Here is a 24,317-nt window from a genome sequence, read left to right as displayed (position 1 = left end):
TCCTTGACTTTCTCTAGAAAGTCAGTATTCAGCACAGCAGGGCACATCTGTAATCCCAGCACTGAGGAGATGGAGGTAGGAGAATCTTGAATTCAAGGTCAGCTTGGACAACATAGTAAGTAAAAAGAAATAAAAAAACAATAGCTTTAATAACACTGTTTTATCTACATCTTGTGGGTCATCCAGGTATGGTTACTATTCTATTTTATAAGTAAGTAGACATGAGCTCTGAGAGTTCAATGGCCCCTCACTGAAGATCCAAGCCCCTTTAGTCCTGACTAGGCCCCTTTCTGAATTGCCACATTGAACATAGATAGGTATTGCCCCTGAGATATCATGGAGACTCCAGGAAAAAGAACTGTACAGGTTCAAACCTAGGCTACCTGATTCCTGCCCTGGAACATAGGCTTTCTCTATTTAATTTTTCCAAGTGAGCTGTGATCTTCCTGAGCCAATGCCACACTCTTTTCTGACTGTGTGAATTGAATAAGAACAGCTCCCGTAGGCTCATATGGTTGAGCCTTAGTCCCCAGTTGGAGGAACTGTTTGGGAAGATTAGGAGGTGTGGTCTTGTTGGAGGAGGCGTGTCACTGGGTGATGAAGGCTTTGAGATGTCAAAGGTTGACACCATTCCCAGTGTGTCTCTCTCTTTGCCTCTGGTTTGTGAATCAAGACGTGTACCCTCAGCTGTTCTCTGCCCTTGTGGACTCTGCTGACCCTCTGAAACCATTAGCCAATGAAATGCTTCATTTTAGAAGTTTCCTTGGTCATGGTGTTTTGTCATAGCAATAGAAATGTCACTAAGCCTTTACCCCCACTCTGGCCTGTCACCAGGCTTTTCCTAGAACCCACACCCATTTTCTGCTTCCTTCTGCATCTCTCACATGGGTGCCAGCAGCTCCACCCCATCTCCTCCAGCAGGCATGGCCCTAGCTGAGCTTTGGAGGGGAGACTAGAGCCATGTTCTCCCATCTTCCCAGCAATCAAGGGAAGCATGTTAGTTCCCTTGGATCTCTGAATCTTTGTATCTGATCAAGATGACAATATCCCCCTACAGTGACAAAGGTGGCCTTAGGCCTTGCCTTAGGCATTTAAGGTAGAAGAACTCAGTAGTTGTTGAGATGAACTGGAGGGGAGGGCTTGTGTCCTTGAGCGCACGGTTTCTAGAGACAGGAAAGAGGAGTCACTGCTGAAGATCACCTGAAAGAAAAGGCATGTGTATCATGCCTGTAAATGTCCGTGGCCTGAGTAGTAGGCAGGGCCTGGAGGATGACCCATCTTTCCATCCTTCCGTGAGAGTCCATGGCAGGGAAGAACAGAGACAACTCCGAGGTCTTCCTTATGCCCCTTGACTTGGCCACACACACCGTCCTGAACCTTTCCTCTCTTCAGTAGGGTCTAGACCCTACTTGTAGCTCCCTAATGATTCCATTTGCCCTTCAGGAAACCAGAAAACTAACTTCCTATGGAGCAAACTAACTAGAAAGAACCTTTTTTTTGTAAGTTGAGAGAACCAATCCATGCTCTACTGAAGGATGAGTGGGTATGCTTTCTGGGGAGTGGTAAATTGCATGATCTCTGCCCTTCAGTCTCATGGAATGATAGACAGACAGACGTTGGGGGCTCTTAACATACTTACAATGCAATTAAAATCAGTAGGTACTAACAAAAACTCATAGGCTGAGCCTGTTTCCCAACCTAAGCTGTGGAGGGGCTCCAGCAGGCTCAGCCTGGCTCCTAACTCTAAAGTCACACCTTTAGATCAGATGCAAAGAATTTCAGGCCTTGTATCTGTCATGTCATTTAGAATCAAGTTTACTTAGCAACTAGGTTTAGCCTCAAAGATGATGACCAAGTCTCTCTCTCTCTCCCTCTCTCTCTCTCTCTCTCTCTCTCTCTCTCTCTCTCTCTGTGTGTGTGTGTGTGTGTGTGTGTGTGTGTGTGTGTGTGTGTGTGCTGCACATACATGGGAACACGGGAGGTCAGTACTGGGTATCTCCCGTGGTCATTCTTTGTCCTGCTTTGTTTTGGTTTTGAGGCAACTTCTCTCGTTGAGTCTAGTGTTAAGCAACTCAGCTACACTGTCTGGCCAGTAAGCTGCAGGGAGGCTCCTGTTCCTGCTTGACCAGCATTGGGATTACATTCATATACCACATGCCTAGCTTTTCACATAGGTTCTGAGAACCAAACTCAGGTTCTCATATTTGTGTGATAATCAATTTAACAACTGAGCCATCTCTCCATCCCTGATGATTCAGTTTGTACCAGTGGTCCCTAGATTCTCTCAAGAACACCCGGATTCTTTCTTGGGTCTCATTTCTTAAATTTGGCCTCACTTTGAGACCTAGAATTTCTCCCCATTGTCTTACTAACTTTTAGTTAAGTTAAAACAACACTAACTTGTTTTCCTAAATTTCCATTCCCCTCAACCCAGATTCCCAGTTGTCATGATCTGCAAACAGCTGGACCATGCATCCTGCAGTGTTTTGGAGAACCAAGGGAAGCCATAACAAGAAAGCAGCCATTGAGCCCCAAAGCGAGCATCACAGGCACGCTTAAACTTGGACTTGAACGTCTTTCTCCTTCAAAGTCACAACACCCCAGCAGAGACTAAGCCAAACCCTGTCCTGTGCAACACATCCCTGCATAACCCTCTCAGCCACCTGCTTCTCAAAAACTGCCAGCTTTGACCAAAGTTCAAACCAGCTGCCACTTCAGCAAGCAGCTGTGCTTCTGATCGTTGGCATCAAACTAAGAGTTGGCACCCGCCAGACCAAATCAAGTCACAAGGAAGTTTTAGAGCAGATGTTTTAACTTCACTTTATAACTTTATCATTTTTTAAATCTCATGGTTTTAAGTACTTGATTTTAAATATCATAAAAGCCGTGTGTCTGATAGGATTCCTGGGCAAAATGTGCATTTGTGTTTTGGGCAACTCTGTAATCTCATATTTAAACAAAGAGAATTCAGAAATCTTTTGCTTTTGTTTTTGAAACAGGACCTCGTGTAGCCCTGGCTGGCCTTGAACTTCTGATGTTCCTCCTTTTACCCCAGCAAGTGCTGTGATTACAGGCGTGCACCACCACTCTTAGCTTGGGTAATGCTGGGCTTGAACCCAAAGTCTTGTGCGTGTTAGACGAGCAGTCTACCAACTGAACCACATTCCTAGCCTGAGAGACAAGGATTTAAACTCTATCTGTTCAGTATTTTCCACATCTCTTTGCTGTGGGATAATGCTTTTGTACACTGGTTTAATAAAACGCTGATTGACCAGTAGCCAGGCAGGAAGTATAGGCGGGATAAGCAGACAAGGAGAATTCTGGGAAGAGGAAGGCTGAGTCAGGAGATGCCAGCCCACCGTCCAGGGAGCAGCAGGTAATGGCACACAGGTAAAGCCATAGAACACGTGGCGACATAGATTAACATCTCTCGTGTGTGTGTGTGTGTGTGTGTGTGTGTGTGTGTGTGTGTGTGTGTGTACCCTGAAACTTGTGCCACACTAAGTATCCCTTAAACAGAGTTAACCTCTGGGGAAAGGGTCCCAGGGGACGACCAGGGACAAAGCAGACAAGAGAGGCAGTAAGATGGACAGGAGTAGGGTGGGGCCAGGAGCCCTGGATGATAGTTCTGGTTACTGCCGTCTTTGCATCAGCCCCATTAGTCACTCTTTCAGCTTCTCTGGTCCTGTGGACACTGCTTTTTTCTCATAGGATTGTTTTATGAAGTTTTATGAAGGCACATGGAGTTAAGTCCTATAACCCACCCCGCCATGTGTATGCACAGATGCATTCATGCTTGTGTGTATGTGTCAGAGGTCAGTGCCTAGTGTCTTCTTCTGTTGCTTTCTGCCTTGTTTTCTGAAACAGGCTCACCAATTAATTCAACCAGGCTGGCTGGCCAGTGAGCTCCAGAGATCCTCCTGCCTCCACCTCCCCAGTGTTGGGATGACAGGAACGGGTTGTCATGCCTGTATTTTTACATGGGTGCTAGGAATCTGAACTCAATTACTCATGCTTGTATTAAGCCATCCTCCTGGACTCCCATTGCCCTCTCCGTTATCTGTGCATAAACATTCTCTCCCTTTCAGAAGAGGAGGAAGCGGACAGTGACCATCACAGAGGGACTAGCACAGCCCACCCCCCCCCCCCCCCCCCCCCCCACCCCCATGTCAGGAGACTCTCGCTCGGGAAACCCTCTTGTCCTCCTGCACCCTCCCTGGCTTCTCGTGCCTAGTGCTTTCCCCTTCTGGGTTTCCCTTCATTGGAACTGAAGTAACACTGTGACCATGACCTTGGCACCGCGATGGAAAGACAGAAGTGGTTACACTGTTTGGGGTTTCCTGTCACAGTTGACACAGAGAGCAGCCACACACCTCAGGGGCTACTCAGAGCTCCTAAAGTCACCTTCAGTCCCGTCGTCAGCCGTCAGCGTCCGCACCTCTCTAATGCATGGGTTGGAAAACAAACCAACCATGCCCGACACTAACGACTTCCCATTTGGAACTCAGGGAGTAAGATTTGATTCCTTGTGGGCTACAGCACTCATGTCTCAGAGCAAACGGTCTTCCGCTTCTCCGTCAGACTTGTACTATTTCAGGCTATCTGCGGGCGCAGTAAGATGGGCACAGTTCTTTATTTAATATCCCTCCTGTCTGCCACCCCACTCTTCCTCCACTACCCACCTCCAGCTGTTCCTGCCTGCATCCAACACCGCAGTCCTCACATCTGGAGGGTTGGACTGGGCCAGAGTGCATCTCAGTTTATGCAGACCAGGGAGTCTGGGGATTGTTCAATTCAAGCTCTTTTTAAAAGCCAGATCTACATAGGAGTGATGGTGGAAACAGATGTCGAAAGGGTTACCATGTGGAAAGTTAGGGAGACGGGCACACAGGAAGTCTTTGCTCTGTTTAGCAAATGTCCTGTAATCCCAGCCCATCTAAAAATAGAAGTATGATAAGATGGAAAGTGAATGAAAAAGACGGCCAGCTGTACTCTGGCCTCCACCTTCTCATGCATACCTTCACATACGTGTATACCTAAACATCAATATGTGCACAGACATCACACACACACACACACACACACACACACACACACACACACACACACACACAGAGAGAGAGAGAGAGTAGTGAATGCAGTTGGTGCTGACTGGGTAAAGGGAAGGTGTGGGAGCTCTGGTCTAAGTGACTAAGAGAGGAAGATAGAGACTTGGGGTTTTGCATGGATAGTTCTGACCAACACAGGCACCATCTCCTGACAGATAGAAATAGGAAGCATTGCTTCTTTTTTGAGATGGGGAACTGCTACAAATCTGCAAAAGAAGTCCTACTCCATCTTTGCAAAATAAAATGTGGATTTCCTATGTCTGGTCCATGGAGCTATGCTAACAGAGCAGGGCTGTTTGTAGATGATACCAAACTCTTCATGCTGATGGTTGCATTTGGGAAGCACACATCAGCTGAGCTGTTGTTCTGCTCAGAACATGGCAGATGGAGAGTGGAGTTTGCTACCAGTGGAGTGGAAAGAAGCAATTCTTTGTGATCATGTCATTTAGTGCAGTCACCCAGACATGTTCCCAGTGGGCTGGCTGCCCTTTGTACAGACTTAAGGTTAGAATCACAGATGTTCATGAAGCTGTTCTGTAAAGTTATACTCATTTGCAGGAAATGAGGTGATTTCTGTGTTGCTAGTTTCTGTTCTCCTTGCCGGGAGAAAATATCCAGCAAACACAACTGCAGGAGGGAAGGGGATTCACAGTTCAGTGAGACAGTCCCCTGTGGTGGAGAAGGCAAGGGGGGCATCAGTAGTCAGGAAGCAGAGAGAGATGGATGCCAGTGCTCAGTCTGTCTTCTCCTTTATATTCACCTCTGGAGCCTGGCCCATGGAATAAGGTTTTCTTACAGTTAGGGTGGGTCTTCTCCCCTCAGTGTAATCTAGAAATTTCCTCATAGACAAGGCCAGAGTTTGTCTCCCAGGTGCTTCTAGATTCTGCCAATTTGACAATCAATATTAACCATCATAAGTCCACCTTTTGCCAGGCGATAGTGGCGCATGCCTTTAATCTCAGCACTCGGGAGGCAGAGGCAGGAAGATCTCTGAGTTGGAGGCTAGCCTGGTCTACAGAGCAAGTTGCAGGACAGCCAGAGCTACACAGAGAAGTCTGTCTCAAAAACAAAACAAAACAAAACAAAAACAAACAAAACAAAACAAAAAACGAACAAAACAAAACAAAAGCAAAAATAAATAAATAAATAAGTCCACCCCTTATCAATTTGACATCTAAACATACTGCTTTCAAGTCATAATTTTCCATATCTTGCTTCCATAAGCTCATGGTCATCTCAAACTGCAAATTCGTTCAGTCCAACTTTAAGAATCTCTATCATCTTTAACCATGCCAACACTATAAAAAAGTGCAAGTGTGACCACTTTCGAGACTCAAGTAATCTCTTAACTGTGAGCCCCCACAACATCAAAAATCAAATTACAGGGGTCAGAGAGATGGTCCAGTGGGTAAAGGTACCTACTGCCAAGCCTGATGACCTGAGTTCAATCCCTGGAGCCCACATCATGGAAAGAGAGAACTGACTCCTACAAGTTGCCCTCTGACCGCCACATACATCCTGTGGCATGCATGTACCAATACACATATACCCACACACATATAGACTCACGTGACTGAACACAAAATAAAAATGTTTAAATCTAATAAAAGATTTTCTTTTTCTCACTTGTTTCCGAGATGTAATGGGACAGAGCATGTAGCACCATTCCAACAGGTAGAAATATAGACATAGGAAGGAAAGGTTGGATTCAGTATGGCAGAAACCCAGCAGGGCAAGCATAGAGTCCACAGTTCCCTGTCAGGTACCTGGGGCGCACGATGAAATCGTTTGCTCTCTAAAAAGACTTGGGTGGCCCCATCCCTCCAGATATGCCACTGGCAGCACATGTAGGCCCTCTCTTGGACATGTTCCATTCTCTGCATGTTAAGACATCTCCAGCTGGGCGGTGGTGGTGCACGCCTTTAATCCCAGCACTTGAGAGGCAGAGGCAGGAGGATCTCTGTGAGTTTGAGGCCAGCCTGGGCTATAGAGAGAGTTCCAGGAAAGGCCCAAAGCTACACACAGAAACCCTGTCCCAAAAAACCAAAAAAGAAAAAAATAAAAATAAAAAAGACATCTCCAGTATCCTGGAGTCTCCACTGCAACTCTTCACGTGTTTACACAACGGCCTCTCAGGGCCTTCCTGGAGGATATCTGACCCTGTACTCTGCTTGGCCTCAATAGCCATATGGAGTCCTCGTCCAAGCCTACAACCCCCATTCTCAGCCAATGGGCATCCCGTTCTTTTCTGGTCTGAGATACACGCTGACGCTGGGGGTTCACTGTCCTCTATACCCTGGGGTCTTCTCCTTTATAGAACTTCTGAATGTGGCACTGACTCAGAGTCTGGTCTTCCTACTGTTTGTGTTAATCCTGTCTTCCTACCCACACTTAGTTTGGGCGATATTTATCGAGTGTTTAGTATATGCTGTGCTCAGCTTTGGGCATCTGAGACAGAGCAATGAATATGTAAACCAAGTCCCTGCATTTACAAAGCATGCATTGTCATGAAAAAGGGAAATGTACAAACAACACAGAAAGCATGCAATGTAACATCGGATAGTAACAGTGCCTCAGAGAGAGGTGGGGGCGCGGGGAGAGAGAGGAAAAGGAAAGGGAAAACAAAGAAGTGTTAGTGCATGAGGACAGTGGAGCTAGGACTGTGTAAGAGGTGACATTCTCATCGAACTAAAGTAAAACATGATGCAGAGGCGCCAAGGACAACTCCACTGGACTTGAGTGGCAGAGAGAATGAGAGTGGGCTTGAGAGATGTCTCAGTAAGCAAAATGCTCACTTGTTGTGTAAGCCCGAGTCCCTGAGTGCAAAGCACCAGAACCCACACGCCGCTGGCTATGGTAGCACAGGTCTGCAACCCCAGTGCTTCTGGGTTGAGATGGGACAGAGAGGAAGCCAAATCCCTGGAGGCTTGCAGGCCACCTGTCCCAGTGTGTGCACAGGCAAACAAAGAGACCCTGTCTCAAATAAGGTGGGAGGTGACGGCTGACACCCAAGGCTCACATGGCAACCACAGGCATGTGTGCTCACACACATACAGATAGATGTAAAAAGAAGAAAACGTGATTATTCCATGTATTAAGATAAGAAGACTGGGAGAGACGATTTTGGGAAGGAAAGAAGAGCTCTGGCTTGGGGCTATGAATACAACCTGCCACGGGTTATACCGACGTGGTAAGGGGCTATTCAGCTGTGCTGAATTTAATTCCTCCTGTGGCTTATTCCCTTTGCAGGCCTCAGAGGAATCTTCCTGGCTGCTTTGTCTCTGAAAGCATCTGTTGCTTTCCAGGACCCGGTGGCCTCTGCTACCCACCTTCATTTGTACTTTTGTGATAGTTACTGTAATCCACAGTAGTAGAGCTTGCTTTTTGGTTCCTCCCCCTCCTCCCCCTCCTCCTCCTCCTCCTCTCTCTTCCTTTTTTGCTGTTCCCTTCTCTGTCTTGTTCACGGCCGTCCCCTCTGTGCTTAGTATGACACCTATTGAGGAGAAGGGGTTAAAAGACTGCAAGCGAGACAATACAGGGTAGGCCAGTCATCTAGAGAAGTCGGGACACCTTGGTTGGTGTCTAAGGTCAGCTTTGCACGCTAGCTACACAGCTTCGTGAAAATGTCTCTGTGATGAGTCCTCAGTCTTAAATGACAGAATTTTTAAGTATTGATTTACCCACTTTGAAACTATATTTAATGCAGGATTTGTATTGGTACCCAGGACTTCATTTTGCTAACAACAATGGGAAGAGGCTTTCTGATACAGAATGAGTGTAAATTATTACTATTATTATTACTATTACAGCTGCTTCTGCTGCATATGGATAAAGTGACCATGAGAAACCTAAGGCATTCTACATTCATGCTGCTGGGCCACCTGTGTCTTCTGTATCAGCTGACCATCATCACAGCTGCATTTGAGAACCACAGAGAAACCCCTGGGAAGAAAGCAGAGGAGTCTGCCTCCTAGACTGTGACAGAGCACCTGTCTATTGGTGAAATTATTAAGGCCACTCTCCAGCTACACCGTCCATCCGTGCTGCTGTCCATCTGTGCAGCTCCACCCTGTCCTGCTTCAAGAGTTGACTGGGGTGCCAGGCAGTGGTGGCTCACACCTTTAATCTCAGCACTCGGGGGGCAGAGCCAGGTGGATCTCTGTGAGTTTGAGGCCAGCCTGGTCTACAGAGCAAGATGCAAGACAGGCTCCAAAACTACACAGAGCAACCCTGTCTCGAAAAACCAAAAAAAGAACAAGAAAAAAGAAAAGAGTTGACTGGGGTCCACGCATCTCTTTGCAAAACCCCCAGAGGCAAATGTTTCACTGATGAAGCAAAGGACACTTGGACAAGCAAACAGGCAGAAAGAAAACAAAAGACTTGACTTCATCTGTTTCCATGTCTATCCAACCTTCTACTACACTGTGGATAACCCTTTGGGTGTGATCAGTTTCCAGTGAGCTCCAATCTATTTGAAGAGTCAACAGATGGAAACAAACCATATTACGAAACTCTTATTGGGCTGGGGAGATTGCTCAGTGGTTAGGAACACTTTCCACTCTGACCCCAGACCTAAGTTCCATTCCCTGCACCCAAGTCAGATGGCTCACAACCTCCTCCCGTGACTCCAGCTCCAGGGCATCCAATACTTCTGGCTTCACCAGCACCTGCACTCAGGTGCACATGTCCACAGGTACACACACCTATACATAATTTCAAAAAATAATAAAAATAAACCTTTTTTAAAAACTCTTAGAACCCACAGTTCAAGAAATTGACAAATTGACTGCAAAACTCAGCAGTGTGTAACTTAAACACAGCTGGATGGGAACAAGGCCACAGAAACAATTTGTTTAGAGAGGCCAGAAAGAAAGACTCCTCAATGAAGAAAGAAAAGGAATGTCCATGTCCTCCATCCCTCAAGGGTCCACATTCTTCTCTTGCCTCTGCTCCTACTGTGTGTGAAGAATTCTCTTACAAAAGGGTCCTGCTGCTTCTCAGGATTCTCTCCTCACCAACATGTTCTTGGAACAGGAGGGCCTCTCCCGGGATTAGAGGTACATACAACTGGGAGAGTGAGCACCACTTATGGAAAACACTGTAATGGAGCTTAATGCCTGGAATGATTTTGAAAGAATAATCAACCGAGAGTGCACAATTGGCTGCCAAGTTACAACCTCTGGTGTTCTTCATCTCCATCCACCTTGCTCTCTGGGCCAGGGTCTCCCACTGGGCTGAAGATCACCAAGGAGGCTAGATTGGCAGGTCAGCAAAGCCCGGAGATCTGTCTGCCTGTCTCTGCCTCCCCTGTGCTGGAATTACCAATTGCGAACCAACATTTCTAGCTCTTTAAAAGATGGGTTCCAGGGACAGAATTCAGGACACCAGGCCTGCATTGTAAGCACTTACCAATGAATGAATGAATACTTTTTAAGCCCTGTGAACGAACCTCTCAGTGTTCCCACAAGGCAGGGGAACAGGAAAAGCAAGCATGTGAGTGTGCTACTGTTCTCTTTACTCCAGGAAGAACCTGTTTTGTTTTGTTTCCTTTTGACTATTTATAATGTTTTGAAAGAGGATCTGGTGTGTGAATAGACCCAAGAAAGCTATTTTTTTTTCTTTTGCTACCAAAAAGTGATGAGAAAAGTGGAGGCCAAGGAATCAAAACATCAACACTGCAAGGTCATACATAGAAAAATAAATACATTTTATTTTGTACAAAAGGGAAAGTGTACCAGAACCAAGAGATTGTGTGTGTCACAGGGCCAATGCACTGTTAGCGTCCAAGAGGCTCTGAATGCCAGAAAGCCAAGAGCATGTGCTTCTCGAGGCCAAGCGACCTTCAGTGTCCATGGCCCCACGGAATCAGGGCTCAGAGCAGCAGCAAGGAACCCAGCGGCAGCTCGCCCTGGCCCAGCGGCCTTCCACGCTCCAGCCCGCGGCCCTTGCTCTCAGCCTTGATGCGCACTGCCAGGCGGCGCAGCTGCTCCTCCGAGAGCCCATCGAAGCAGCAGTCCTGGTCCAGGGCGGCCTTGCGGCTGCGGTGGAGAACGCTGGCGCGCTGCTGACCCGACGGTCTCAGCACCAGGCTGAGGCGGCAGCCCAGGGCTCGGGGTTCGAGCGCGGCGGCGGGACCCTCAGCGCGCAGCAGGCGGAGGCGGAGACACGCGCTGCGCGGACAGTACTCGGCGGCCAGGTGCAGCGTGCAATCCCCGCGGCCCAGAGCCACGCTGGCCTCGGCTTGCAGGCGCTCCGGGCGTGGGCCCGCAGGGACCGGGGGCGCGCAGGAGGCGGCGCTCTCCTGTTTGTCTCCACTGGGCACGGGGCGCGCACTGGCCCGACCTCGAGGGGCCCGCAGGGCGCGGCTCAGCAGCCCATCGGGGGCGCGCAGGAGGCGACGCACGCGGGGCACAGGAGCGGGTGGCGGGGCAGTGTCCAGATCAATCGGGGCGGCGCGCGCAGAGTCCGAGGCTGGGCACGGGCCCGCGTAGGTGTGCGCGCGGCGGCGAAGTCCGGGCCGAGGAACTCCTAGGTGGCCGAGGAAGAGCGACTCCTTTCGGCGCGTGTGCGGGCTCTCGAGCAGCGCGCAGAAGCCGTAGGCGGTGCGTGCGCGGGGCAGGTGCGGCAGCGAGAGTGCGGCTTGTGAGCGCGGGTCCCAGTCGGTGCGACCCGCGTGGTCGTACTCATTATCGTCGTGGTCTGTTGGGGTGCGCGGCCACAGGTCGGGTTCGGCCGCGCAGCGCCAAGGCAGTGTGGCGGCCGGGTGCGGCGACTCGGCAACGCCGGGGACCGGCAGCCGCGGGGGGATGCAGAACTCAGGGATGCGGCCCGGCGTGAGCACGTTGGAGAAGGCGGGCTCGGGAGCGGAGGAGCGGAGTCGACCCAGGAGCCTCATCCTCGTAGCCTGGGGTTGAGCGTGGCGGATAGAAGCGTGCCTGCAACACAGAGAAAAACAGTTGAGTTTGGACGCCTGGAGTCCAGTGCATCCCTCCCTAGATCCTCTGAAATCCTAGATTCTAAATCCTCAAGTTCTAGATCCCAAACGTCTAGGGCTCCGGGTCAGCACGAGCCTTTAGCGCATCTTCACATCCACCTTGCCTTCCACTTATCAAAACTAAATACATGAATATATAGAAATTAGACCTTTTCTTCTTCAGTCTCGCTGGGTCTGATTGCAAGAGCACAGCTGACGACCTCCCTTTCACAGCTGGGGCTCCACCTTCAGCGCGGCAGCTGGGACAGTGGCTCTCTGCCACTTATATCATAGCCGGAGTCCCGCCCAGCAGTCAAGAGCCCAATCCCAAGGGACAATGGACGGCCCGCCTTGCAGCGGTCTCTTCCTGCCAAGTCCCCAGCCTCTGTATCGGTGTCTCAGGAGCTGGCTCTGGGACTTACCTCGGCTGTCCCTTAGCTTGAGCGCCACATATAAGCCTGGGAAATGCTGCAGGTGACTAGAGGCCATCCGGTCACCTTGCCAAAGAGAATTTGGCAGTTCAAAGTGTTTGTGGCCTCTCAGAGAAGGCGAGGAAGGATGAGGAAACGGACAGCTGTATTTGGTGACAAAGTAAATCCGGTCCCCCACTAGGCGCGTGACCTACACTCACGTTCCACTGGCTCCTGTTTTTCTGCCGCCATTCATCACCGTGTGCAGGTGGTGTATATCTGTTTCCAAGCAAAGACTAAACTTGGCTTGTCCGTTTAGAATGGGACGTTCCACTGGCTTCTGCTGTTCATTACCGTGTGCAGGTGATGTATACCTGTTTCCCAGCACAGACTAAACTTGGCATGTCTGTGGAGGATGGTGTTACATGCAGACAGTTTTGCGAAGTTGAAAATGCATTAGTCAGCCTATCCTTAACATATTCAGACGATTTGTATTCAACACTGGGCAAGCTAAAAGGTTGTATAGAGTAGTTCTGTATTCTCATTTACTCAAAAACTGTGAAGACCTGAGTTAAGTCTCCAGGGGTCCACACCTTATTTAGCCTCTGTCTCCCTCTGCTGGACTCTCCCCGATATCACATGGCCTAGGCTACCAGATGCCTGAGGCACTGATGACCCGGATAAATTAATAATGTGCAAAATTTTCTGAAATTTTGCTAGGGCAAAAGATGGAACTTTTGGTCAGATCTCTAAAAATACTTGATTTTTCCAAAGCTCCCATTTTCTTTCTGCCCTTATATGGACCTATCCAGTAAAAAAACAAACAAACAAACAAAAAAACTAAACAAAAGCTAAGGGCCCTCTTCCCAAGGCCTAACCTTTATTTTCTGAGGTGTGAAAGATGAATCTGAGAGACTTGGGAAAGCACCACAGAGGCTAAAAAGAGCGTGTTAATGTGGAAAGCTGCACTGTATCTGGCATATGACATTTCCTAGTCTGATACCTTTTCTGTTTGTTCTTTTGTTTTGTTTGGGTGGGAGTTAATTGAGAATGGCACCTAGGACTCGCACATAGCAAATAAAGACTGCCCTTGAACTACATCCCCAGACAAATTTAGTTATTTTGAGAAAGGTTCTTACCAAGCTGCCCAGGCTGACCTGGAAGTCAGTCTGTAGCCTCGGCAGGCTTGAACTTGTAATCCAACTGTCTCGCCTTCTCGATTGCTAGAAATACAGGCCTGTGACACCAAACCCAGCTGACATTCACTGTCAGGGACTCCTGCACACTGGGTCAACATTTCTGGAGTTTGACCTCTTTATTTTTCTTACACATTTAAACACAGAAACACTTTGGAGAAAGGTTTCCACATGACAGTGATCTCAATAAAGCTTTAGGCATCGCTGCATAGAAACTCCCCTAGCAAGGTAACAAAGCACTCGTGACCTTTACAATAAGAATGAGTTCTGTTGACTGCTAGACAGTGCCCGGGCAAGAGCCTAAAGAAGGAGGATTTGTAATAAGCAGATAGATTCTGTTCGTGGATGCAGCAAAGTACATGGGACCTCTTTCATAAGGATGACTTCTGTTTGCTGAGAGGCAAAGCTCAGGTTAGGGCCTGGACTTTGGAAGACTCAGGAAGCCTGCCTCCTGAGAATAGAAGAAACGAAATCACCGGGTTGCCAGACAATATTCACTCCAGCCTTCTGGGTGACTAGGCATCAGCCATTTCTTTCCTTTGAAAAAGACAGGACTGCATGTTGAGCAGCCGTGCCTCCAGCAAGGAACCTTGACCCAATCCCTCTTCTGTAGCTCATCCTCACCCCCTCCAGTGTCCATCTACACAGCTCTGTGGTATTTTACATGCTTTAGAAACGTCCACTTGCAGCTTCCTCTTGCCTAATAAACTGAGTTCCTACTACCTATGTCACCAAAGTCCTTGAGACACCTGTGGTGGCTTGAAAGAAAATGGCCCTCAAAGGGAGCGGCACTGTTAGGAGGTGTGGCCTTGTTGGAGGAAGTGTGTCACTGTGTGGGTGGGCTTCAAGGTCTCATATGTGATCAAGCCATGCACAGTGAGACAGACCACTTCCTGTTGCCTGTGATTCAAGATGTAAAGACCCTCAGTTCCTGCTCCAGCACCAGGTCTGCCTGCATGCCTCCATGTTGCACCATGATGATAATGGACTAAACCTCTGAAAATGTAAGCCACTTCATTTAAATGTTTCTTTATAAGAGTTGCTATGGTCATGGTTTCTTTTCACAGCAATAGAAACTCTAAGACAACACCATATGTGTCATGAGTTATAAGGAACCTGAGTGAATAATTGGAGGACAGAAGGAAGAAATGAGAACTAGAGCAACACAGACTAATGGTTAGAGCACCTCATATGAATATATATATATATAATAAAACCCCTCTGATACAGGCCCAAACTGCCTTCATTCCTGTTATCCTGTTCAAGTCATTAACTGGACATCTTACTCAGACCCTTTCAATTCCAGCACCAGGGATACAATCCTAGGCAAACAGTGAGGGCTCAGTCAATATTTGATGAGTTATATTGCATTAAATTGATCATGATCTACCACCCAGTTCTTATGACTGTCAGGTGCTTCCAACCACTTATTTTGCTAGCCAGCTGCGTTATTTGATTTCTTTCTTGTAATAAACCAGTGAGGCAGATGTTTGCCAGATGGGAAACTGAGGTGCACACTCAAGACTTTTTCTAGGGTCATTCAACTGACCCTGGCCACACCTGCTGAGATCTAGCTTTCTTGCTAACTTCCCATCACTTCCTTTCTTCCATTCACTCTGGTCTCTTACAATTGAGGTGTTGTGTGACTTATCGGAGAACCAGAATTTGGCTTACTTGCTTGCTTACTTGAGACATGGTCTCACACGATAGCCCAGACTGGCCTTAGATTTTTGGTGAGCCTCCTGCCCTCAGCTTCCTTCATGCGGGCATTGTAGACTTGTGCCACCAAGCTTTGGGAGAATGTCCGTTCTTACAACAACTGAGTCTACTCTTGTGTATTTCCTACTATCCTTTCTTTGGAATAACTCATGTCCAGATCCTTAAATATGAGGAAGACTGAAGTTTCCCTCTGTATAAATACCAAATTCATTGTTTCTTAATCACATTTATCTTGCAGGTTTGCTTTTTTTTGTCATTGGACAAGTATGGATCCATATAAACCAACCAAGGTCAGGGAGAAGTAACCATTCAGCTAAAGCCAATTTCAGGCAGAGGTGTCTTTGAGGATCCCTGACCATCTTATTCCCTCTGATTCAGTCGTCTGAAGAGTCATTGGCAAAGGGTCTTCTCTAAGGCAGAGTGTGTCCTGAGATAGAATGGTAGATCTATGTAATTGTGTATCCAGTGAATAAATGGTGGGGAAAGTTAATCAAATCAGTCCGATAGATCTATGTAATTATGTATCCAGTGAATAAATGGTGGGAAAAGTTAGATCAGTCTCTTTTCTTCTCCCTTCAGGCTTTCTCCTATCATGTTTTCAAAGTCTTTAAGGTAGCTATCTCGACTAACTTGTGGTGACCTTTTATCAGTCATCAGGCTTTCTCTTTTGATGTCAGCTCTTTGTCTCCTTCATGTTGGTACAGTGCACACAGAACCCTTAATCATTTTTGCAAACATTGTACTTAATCCTTGAGATAATGCAAATCCAATACTCAAGCTACAGCTGAGGAAATGGAAATTTGTCATTCACAATATAGGAATACATGGCTGAACCATTGCTAACACCTGCCTGTGATACCCAACCGGGCTTTATCTTGGGGCTGGAGAGATGGCTCAGTGGTTAAGAGCACTGGCTGCTCCTCAAGAGGATCTGGGTTCTAGTCCCAGCACCCACATGGCAGCTCACACCCATCTATAACTTTAATTCCAGGGGATCTGACTCCCTCTTTGGGCCTCCAAAGGCATCAAGCATGCATGTGGTACACAGACAGACATACTTGCAGGTAAAACACCCATATACATAAAATCAAAATCCTGTCATTTTAGACAAGGCCTCCCTCTGTATGCATAGTTTGACATAGTCAATTATCCCTCGTGCAGCATCAGTTGCAGGCTACTACAAGAGGGAAAAAAATGACTTATTCGAGGCAGATGGGGAAGTGTAGTCTAAAATGTTCCCAAAATCATGATCCCCCTGCCTCAGCCTCCCCAAGGAGGGGAGTGCAAGGGTGAGCCACCTTGTGTACTCTCTAGGCTCCTATTCTGTTCCCCAAGCAGTGCTTTTTTTAACTGATCATCCCCAAAGTTCCCAGATTTGAGCCATTCTCTTGGAGTGCCATCTGATGCTGCATGAGGCAATCAGTCGGCTCCACTGCTACATGCTGAAGACTCCAGTGCTGTGAAAGGCAGCAGGCCAGGGGTGGTGGAGCATTTCCAAAAACCCCTCACTTCCCATTAGACTTTTGAGGCCGTGAATGAATTAATACATGTCAATATCAGAGCTCTTGGGATGCCAACATCTCACTAGAATGCAGCTCTGAACACTGCTGCACGATGCGTCAGGAGGTTTGGTGGGACATTTAAGACCCAACCAACACCAGCACTCTGTTTACATTTGGCACTCCTGTGGCAGTGCCCACCACCCATGAGAAGGGAAGCTGTGTGTTAGGCCTAGAACTACCAAGATCAACAGCAAAGTGAGCCCACAAGGTTGGAGTTACAGGGGAGCTGCCTGGATCTGAAACCATGGGTCTTAGACAGGAGCAGCTTCAAAGCAACCCATGGTGATAAATGCTTGGTTCTCAGTTAATGGAACTGTTTGGAAGGGTTAGAGGTATGGCCTTGTTGGACATGGGTCACTGGGGATGGGCTTTGATATTTAAAAAGCCATGGAGGCCCAGTCTCATTCCCTCTCCTCTGTCTCCATCTTTCATATCAGATGGCAACTCTCAGCTAGTGCTCCTGTTCCATGCTTACCTGTCTGCCCCCATACTTCCCACTGTAATGGTCATGGACTCACCCTCTGAAACAGTAATCAAGACCCCAATTAAATGCTTCCAAAATTATAAGCTGCCTCGATTGTGGTGTTTCATCACAGTAATAGAACACTAACTAAGGCACAACACAACCCAATGGGCCAGAGACAAAGGTCTCCACATTCCACTCCGTTTCCAGTTAAGATAAAGGGCTCTGGCACAGCTAGCAAGAAGCCTCCACAGGTTAATACAGAACAGTTGTCACAGCTCTTTTGATTTAAAGACTCAAATACAACATCTTTGAACCCAAATAATATGATATGAAGGGACCATTATCGATTACATACAGAACCAAACATTTCCTTTATGTTTGGAAGATGTTTTATACACATTTTCTTCAGTTCACATGTCATCAAGCATACACATTATAGTGTTCTAATATTTCTGAAATACATTGTGAGTTGACAGACACCTCAAGAGATGTGACATGTATGCCCCTTGAAGATGGAAGGTGACAGACAGTACCAGCGTTCTACAAGCAGGACCCCACCATTTCCAAGAAACATCCGTATCATAGATGGTACCTTCCCTCCCCCAGAAAAAGGGTACCCCTTCCCGTGCTAGAAAAACTTCCAGATATCACGTCCTGAGGCCCTTGTCTGGATCTCCAGTTGGCGACCATTCATCTTCTGCAATGGACTGTGGGCAAAAGCAGGATTGTGAAATAGAGCATGGGTCAAGGCATTACTTTTCAGTGTAGTTATTTGAGGACACAATAAGCTTAGAAAAAAAAAACTAAAAAACTACAAGATGATGTACGTAGATTCAATTACTTAAAACATGTACTGGGCAAACAAAAAGTTACAAGAATATGCACTAAAATGACTATGAATGGCTGGATATGGGCCTATAAATTTGCTTGCTTGAATTTGTCCAAGTGTAGATGAATTAAATGTACAGATGAACTCCTGCCTTGAGAAGGTGATACTTCCAGAGAGATAATCAAAACCTCTTTAAGCAGAAACTAGATAAGTTGTAGTAAATTGTCACAGCTGGAGGGCCCAGGTAGACAGGCTTTTGAGTAAGTGACTGCATCACGAGTTACCACTTTAGCTCCGGAACTTGGAAGAAGACAAACTTAAGAAAAGGCTGTATATGGTATGATGGAGGACATGTGTTCCTTGAAAGCACAAGACAGAGCAAAAAGAGGGGCTACAGGAAGTGCAGTGTGTGGCCCATGACCCACATGCAGTCAAGGACATCGATGAATGTGATCCAACACAAAATCAAACTCCCAGAGTTTGATTGTTGTTGTTTTTGTTTTGTTTTTACATTTGTTGATTCAATTGGACAGTTCTCAAGTACAAACTTTGTAAAGGACAATGTCAAAAGCCAAAACACAGCTACTGATGTAGCCTGGTGACTGCATTCCCTCAATGTCCTTCCTTGATCTAATGGGCACATGTGTAAAAACAAGACAACTGGGGACCAAGCTTTGTTTCTATAGAAACCTCAAGGCCCACTGAACCTGGCACAGGAACAGCTCAGTGATACAGCTGAGCATGAGACATGCGAGGGTGGACATCATTGTCTCTGGGAATATGTACTTGAAGAATTTATCAGAGATGACTGAAGGACTTGCTATTTGAAATTTGTTTCTTAGCCTACAAAAGCACTGGCTATACAGAGAGGTTAAACACACCATGTGTGTACACACACAAAATACAATTGATCCAGCTTGATCCAACTGATCTGTGAAGGTAGCCCGACAAATGGGTCTTCAGTGCCATATGAATATAGAATTCTGTGTTGTGGTCAGAGAAAAAACAAAGCCTGGATGGATGCCTTCCTCTTCTTGTCTTCTTTCTATTTTAAAAGATTTTTATGTATATGGTGTTTTGTTTACATGTGTGTTTGTGCACTATGTACATGCCTAGTGCTCATAAAGGCCAGAAGAGGGTGCCAGATGCCCTGGAATTGGAGTTACAATTGTGAGCTTCTATGTGAGTGCCGTGAACTGAACCCGGGTCTTCTGCAAGAGTGGCAAGGGCTCTTACCTGCTGAGCCACTGCTCCAGCCCCAAACATCCAAACTTCGTATCTCTGCCTTTTTTTCACAAATACACTAGCCCTCCTCACTCCAAAGTTTGGATTCTTGAGATACTAAATTGAGATATTAAGTGAAGATTTGATTGAAAATTATTGAGATTGTACATACTTAAAAGGTGCCCTCAGGTTTCATCATTGGTATTTCCAAGAATGATATTTTGGCACACATAGGGTGGGAGAATCTGTTCTGGCCCACGGGTTCTCTGGGTTGAAATGGCTTGACTTCCAGCCAGCAGCTATCATCATCTTCATCTTCCTCTGGATAGAATCTGCCTAGGTGCTATGCTAGGCACTCGTACCTCCTTTTGTAGTAGGGGACAGGGCTGTGTATATGTACAGGAACTAGGAATATCTCTGAAGTTCCCATGGAAGCTGCCCATCCTGTCAGGTAATTTCCCAGGCGCCTATCTTGGGTGGAATAGATGGTCACAGCCACTTACCCTAGCATACACTAGCCGTGAGGGGTATAGAACTTCTAAATTCACTTTCAAGCTGGGCAGTGGTGGCGCATGCCTGTGATCTCAGCACTCGGGAGGCAGAGGCAGGCAGATCTCTGTGAGTTCGAGGCCAGCCTACAAAGTGAGTTCCAGGACAGGCTCCAAAGCTACAGAGAAACCCTGTCTTGAAAAACAAAAACAAAAAAAAAATCACTTTCAGAGGTAGAGACACAGCAAAACACACAGTAACATAATACTCTTTTTTTTTTTTTTTTTTTTTACAGCTAAAGCTGTAAATCTTGTCACTTGTATACACTCACACTCGAAGTCAAATGAAACTTCTCAGTTTTGTGAAAGACAAGCAGGGTGTAAAGGGAGAAACCTAAGAAAGAACTCCATATAGTATAGCAGAGAGATAATGTAATACAAAGGTAAGGGCCAGATTCTGTCCCCAGACTCCAAACTGTCAACACATAGTTCCCTACGAGGAAGCCACACCTAGGTCACTGCCATCCCCATTGTATAGCAAAGCAGACAAACCCAAGTTCAGTTCCTTAGAACAATACCTGAGACATAATCATTCCTAAATGTCAGTTAAATGCACTCTAAGAAGCCTTAAAGGCTTGGCAACCAGCCCACCTAAACTATGTCCACTACCAAAGAGCCATATCTCTGCTGGTGCCTCTCCCAAGCCAAGGAGTCCAGTGTTCCAGTGTCTGGGAAATCAATCCCCACCCTTTAACATCCAGGCTCACAACTAAGGGCTCCAGGGGCTCCTCTGTCCCACACTCTTTGAAGAAAACTCCTAGTGTGAGAGCAGCCATAAGAGGGGCCTGTTATCTGCCCTTGCTTTATTAAATATGCAGTATCCAAAAAATGTCAACATTCCTTTCAAAACATACTTGGCAATAACATTCTAAGACAAAGAATTTCCTTTCTGTAGAGGGTGAGACATAACTGGACTTGGATGGCTGTGTATGTTTCCTTTCTCTGCTGCTGAATAGTAAATCATAAAACCAGACAAGAACCAGGTAGGGAGGCTAAAATTTTTTCATGTGTGCTAAGTATATTCAAAAGATTTAATAGTATGTTCAGTAATAATAAATGATGGATATTTTACAAGGCCTATAAAATCTAAAGATTGCCTAAGGGGCTGGAGGCATGGAGGGATCAAGAACTTGTGCTACTCTTGCAGAGGACCCGAGTTTAGTTCCCAGCACCTATGCTGGGTGGCCCACAATACCTGTAAGTCCAGCTCCAAGGGATCAAACATTTTCTGGCTTCCATGGGCAATTGCACTCTTGCTGGCACATAACTTTATAGTCACACACATACGCCTAATTAAAACTCAAAATGAATATTTAAAAAGTTGCCAAAACATCTGAAATGTTTACTAGAGAAAAAAATTTTACTGTAGAAAAAGTTCATTCTTAAAAAGTCCAGTGATTCTTTCAAGAATCACAAGAGTGTCATAAGAAAAAAAAAAAACTAATCTCTTTCTCCCATTTTCTTCAGTACACACAAATCTGGTTTACTTTTTCAAAATAACAGCCATCATTTTCAAGGATGGAAAAAAAATCACTCAACAAAATTCAATATCAATTCCTAATTAAAAACATGTAGCAAACTAGCATGAGAAAAGTTTCCTCAACTGGATTAAAGACATCTGCATCTGCCAATAATCTACAGCCTGCATCGTTACTGAAAACTAAACAACTTCCAAAGTCCAGAAAGAAGAGAAGTATGCTTTTTCTCACTATTTCAAACTTGTAGTAGAGATTCTAACCATTGTAATAATGCCAAAAAATGGAGCTAAGGGGAATCTACCTTAGAAAAGAACTTAATGTGGACATCCCAATGGAGGCTGGGTATGTGGTGCACACCTGTAGTGCCTAGCACTCATGATTTTCAGGCCAGCCTGGACTATGTGGTGAGTTTGAGACTAGCATGGAATACCTTGTGAGACACTGCTTCAGCCAAACAAAGCTCCAGGGGATGTTCCAAAAAGCTATCAGAATTTATCAAATTTCCAGGGAAATTGCCAATATAAAAATGTTTTTATGCAAAAAATTGCTGGTGTGGGAGTGGGTAGTCCAATCCTCTTAAAGTAGATGGAAGAAGTTCCCTGGACTTCTCCAAAGAGTGTCCCCCTTTCTAGTACTTACTTGAGTCCTGAGGCATCTGCATGGCTGTTTCCTGCAGAAGCTGGACCACATACGTCGTCAGTGCCTAGAGGGATGATGCACAGCCTTCACTCCTGTGACAAAGTTCACCCCCTGAAGGACTGCATGCTCTGAAAAGTCAGTCCCAAGTTGGAATGTGCAGCATGAGTGTCTGGTCTTTGGGAGTCAGAGCCCTTGGGATAAATAGTCACCCAGCAGCTTTCTTCCAGCTTGGATTGCGTTGACTCCCTACCCACCAGGCCCATGTGCTTCCCTGCTGGCCAGGATGAAAATGCTCAAGTCTGATGGCCTCCTTGCTTTGATGCTCACTCTCTTCGGTCCTGATGACCCATCTCATTTTCTTCTTCTCCCTTTCCTAGTGGATCAAAGTACATCTCTCTGGAGATTATTCAGATCACGTTCTTGTCAACTTCCTTTAGGCCAAATATTTAATGATTTTCCTTTATGTTCACCTTCAAATGAAGGACAACTGGACAATCTGATGACAAGCCATCTTTATGTCCGACATTTTTGGTCTCAAATGCTCTGTCATCAGGCCACATTAATGAGCTGGAGGTGAGGCTCAGTCAAAAAGTGCATATCTAGCATGTATAAGACCATGGGTTCAACCCTTGACATCACAAAACACACACAAATACTGGGAAATCAGAACACATCAATGATCTGACTCTAAAATTATTGCAGTCAGTCCTGTGGTCATGTTCAAAGGAAAATTCTAGAAGCAATCACTATTTTTTAACTCAGCTTCTTCAAGTCTGAGGCACTGATTTCCAAATTATGAGGGTCTGGAGCCCCCTTTAGGAAGCTCATAAAAGCTACAAACTCCTTCTATACACCCACATTTACTTAGAACAGTTTTACTCCAGGGATTAACCAGGCAGCATGCAATAGCATGTGTGGTGGCAGAAATGCCTACATACATGCTCTTCATATGGCCAATTCATGCTTAAAGCTGGCTTTTCCATCACAATGGTTTATATAACATGAAAATTACAGAGCATATTCAATCTTCACAACAACTCTGTGAGGTAGGTGTTAATATCCCAATTTTACCCATGAGAAAACTAAAACCCAAAGAAATCGGGAGATTTTTCCAATGTGTACATGGTTCAGTACAAGAACACAGACTTGGTACTCTGTTCAAGTGCAGAGTTTTTGGGGTAGAGATCAAGTTTTTTGATAACTCCCAAGGGGAAACCCCGTGTCAAACCCTTTCAACAGGGGCATGGCAGTGAATGCCACCAGGACCCTGTAAATAAAGTTAGTCTGGACCCATCACATCATTTATAATTCCATTCCCCAAACACTACCACCAGCAAGGACATCATAAAGCTTGTCATTTGACATTGCTGACTTTGGAATAGAGACTCTAAACTCCATTTCAAACCCAACCCAACCTGAAATCAGCAGCAAGTCAGGCAGGTTTGTTTTGGGGTTTGAGAGCTTTCTTCACTGTAGCTGTGAACTATCCAGTCGTTTCACAGAGGACACCTCACTGTTGGGAGCAGAGGCAAACACACCTAAGAAAAAGAGCCATTCGCCCAGGGGAAAATACAAGAACTTGAAAATAACCCCCCCCCTCAACTTTATGAAGGATGCAGATGCTGGGAAGTTTGCAAAATGCCCATAAAACATAACCAGTCATAGAAACCAAGGTGGGAACCACTAAGTTGGCTATGTACCAGGCCACCCTTGTGGTGTCCAACTCTTCTTATGATGTCTCCTTGAAGAAACAATAGAGTAGGCGTGTGGCTTGATGCCATCATCACTAAGCTGCTACGTCTGGGCTGGGACATTGGCCACTAAATGCTGTCCAAGCACAGTGCTAGTACTAACGTTTCAAAGGCGTGTGGCCAATGAGAAAAACATGGGGATGTTATCATTTTAGTAGCTACCTCCCTAGAACACCAACCCTCATTAAAGAACAACAAACATCAAACGTTCCTCAAAGTGTTGGGTAAAATGGAAGTGATACCATTAAAAGTGATGCCTATCTGTGCCTTTGGTTTCTTGTTTTGGTTTATTTTGAACTCTGGCCAGGAAACCCATGCATTGACAAGACCGTGGTGGAAAGAGTTCCCCAGAGCAAGGAAACCATCAGACTCCCTAAACTGGAAGCTAACAGCTAATTTCTCAGTGCCTGCTTT

The 24,317-nt window shown here is 46.2% G+C and overlaps 1 protein-coding gene across 1 annotated transcript; it reads right to left on the bottom strand.

Moving 5' to 3' along the window:
• Positions 1–10,848: 10,848 nt before the first annotated feature.
• LOC118587514 (C2 calcium-dependent domain-containing protein 4A-like) lies at positions 10,849–12,112 on the bottom strand. Its single transcript, XM_036193539.1, has one exon. It carries the CDS (start codon positions 12,001–12,003, stop codon positions 10,981–10,983), a length of 1,023 nt encoding a protein of 340 aa, XP_036049432.1. The 5' UTR covers positions 12,004–12,112; the 3' UTR covers positions 10,849–10,980.
• Between the last annotated feature and the right edge of the window lie 12,205 nt (positions 12,113–24,317).

This window comes from Onychomys torridus, chromosome 7 (assembly GCF_903995425.1).
Source record: "Onychomys torridus chromosome 7, mOncTor1.1, whole genome shotgun sequence".
Taxonomy (NCBI): Eukaryota; Metazoa; Chordata; class Mammalia; order Rodentia; family Cricetidae; genus Onychomys; species Onychomys torridus.
This window is presented reverse-complemented; position numbering and strand designations above follow the sequence as displayed.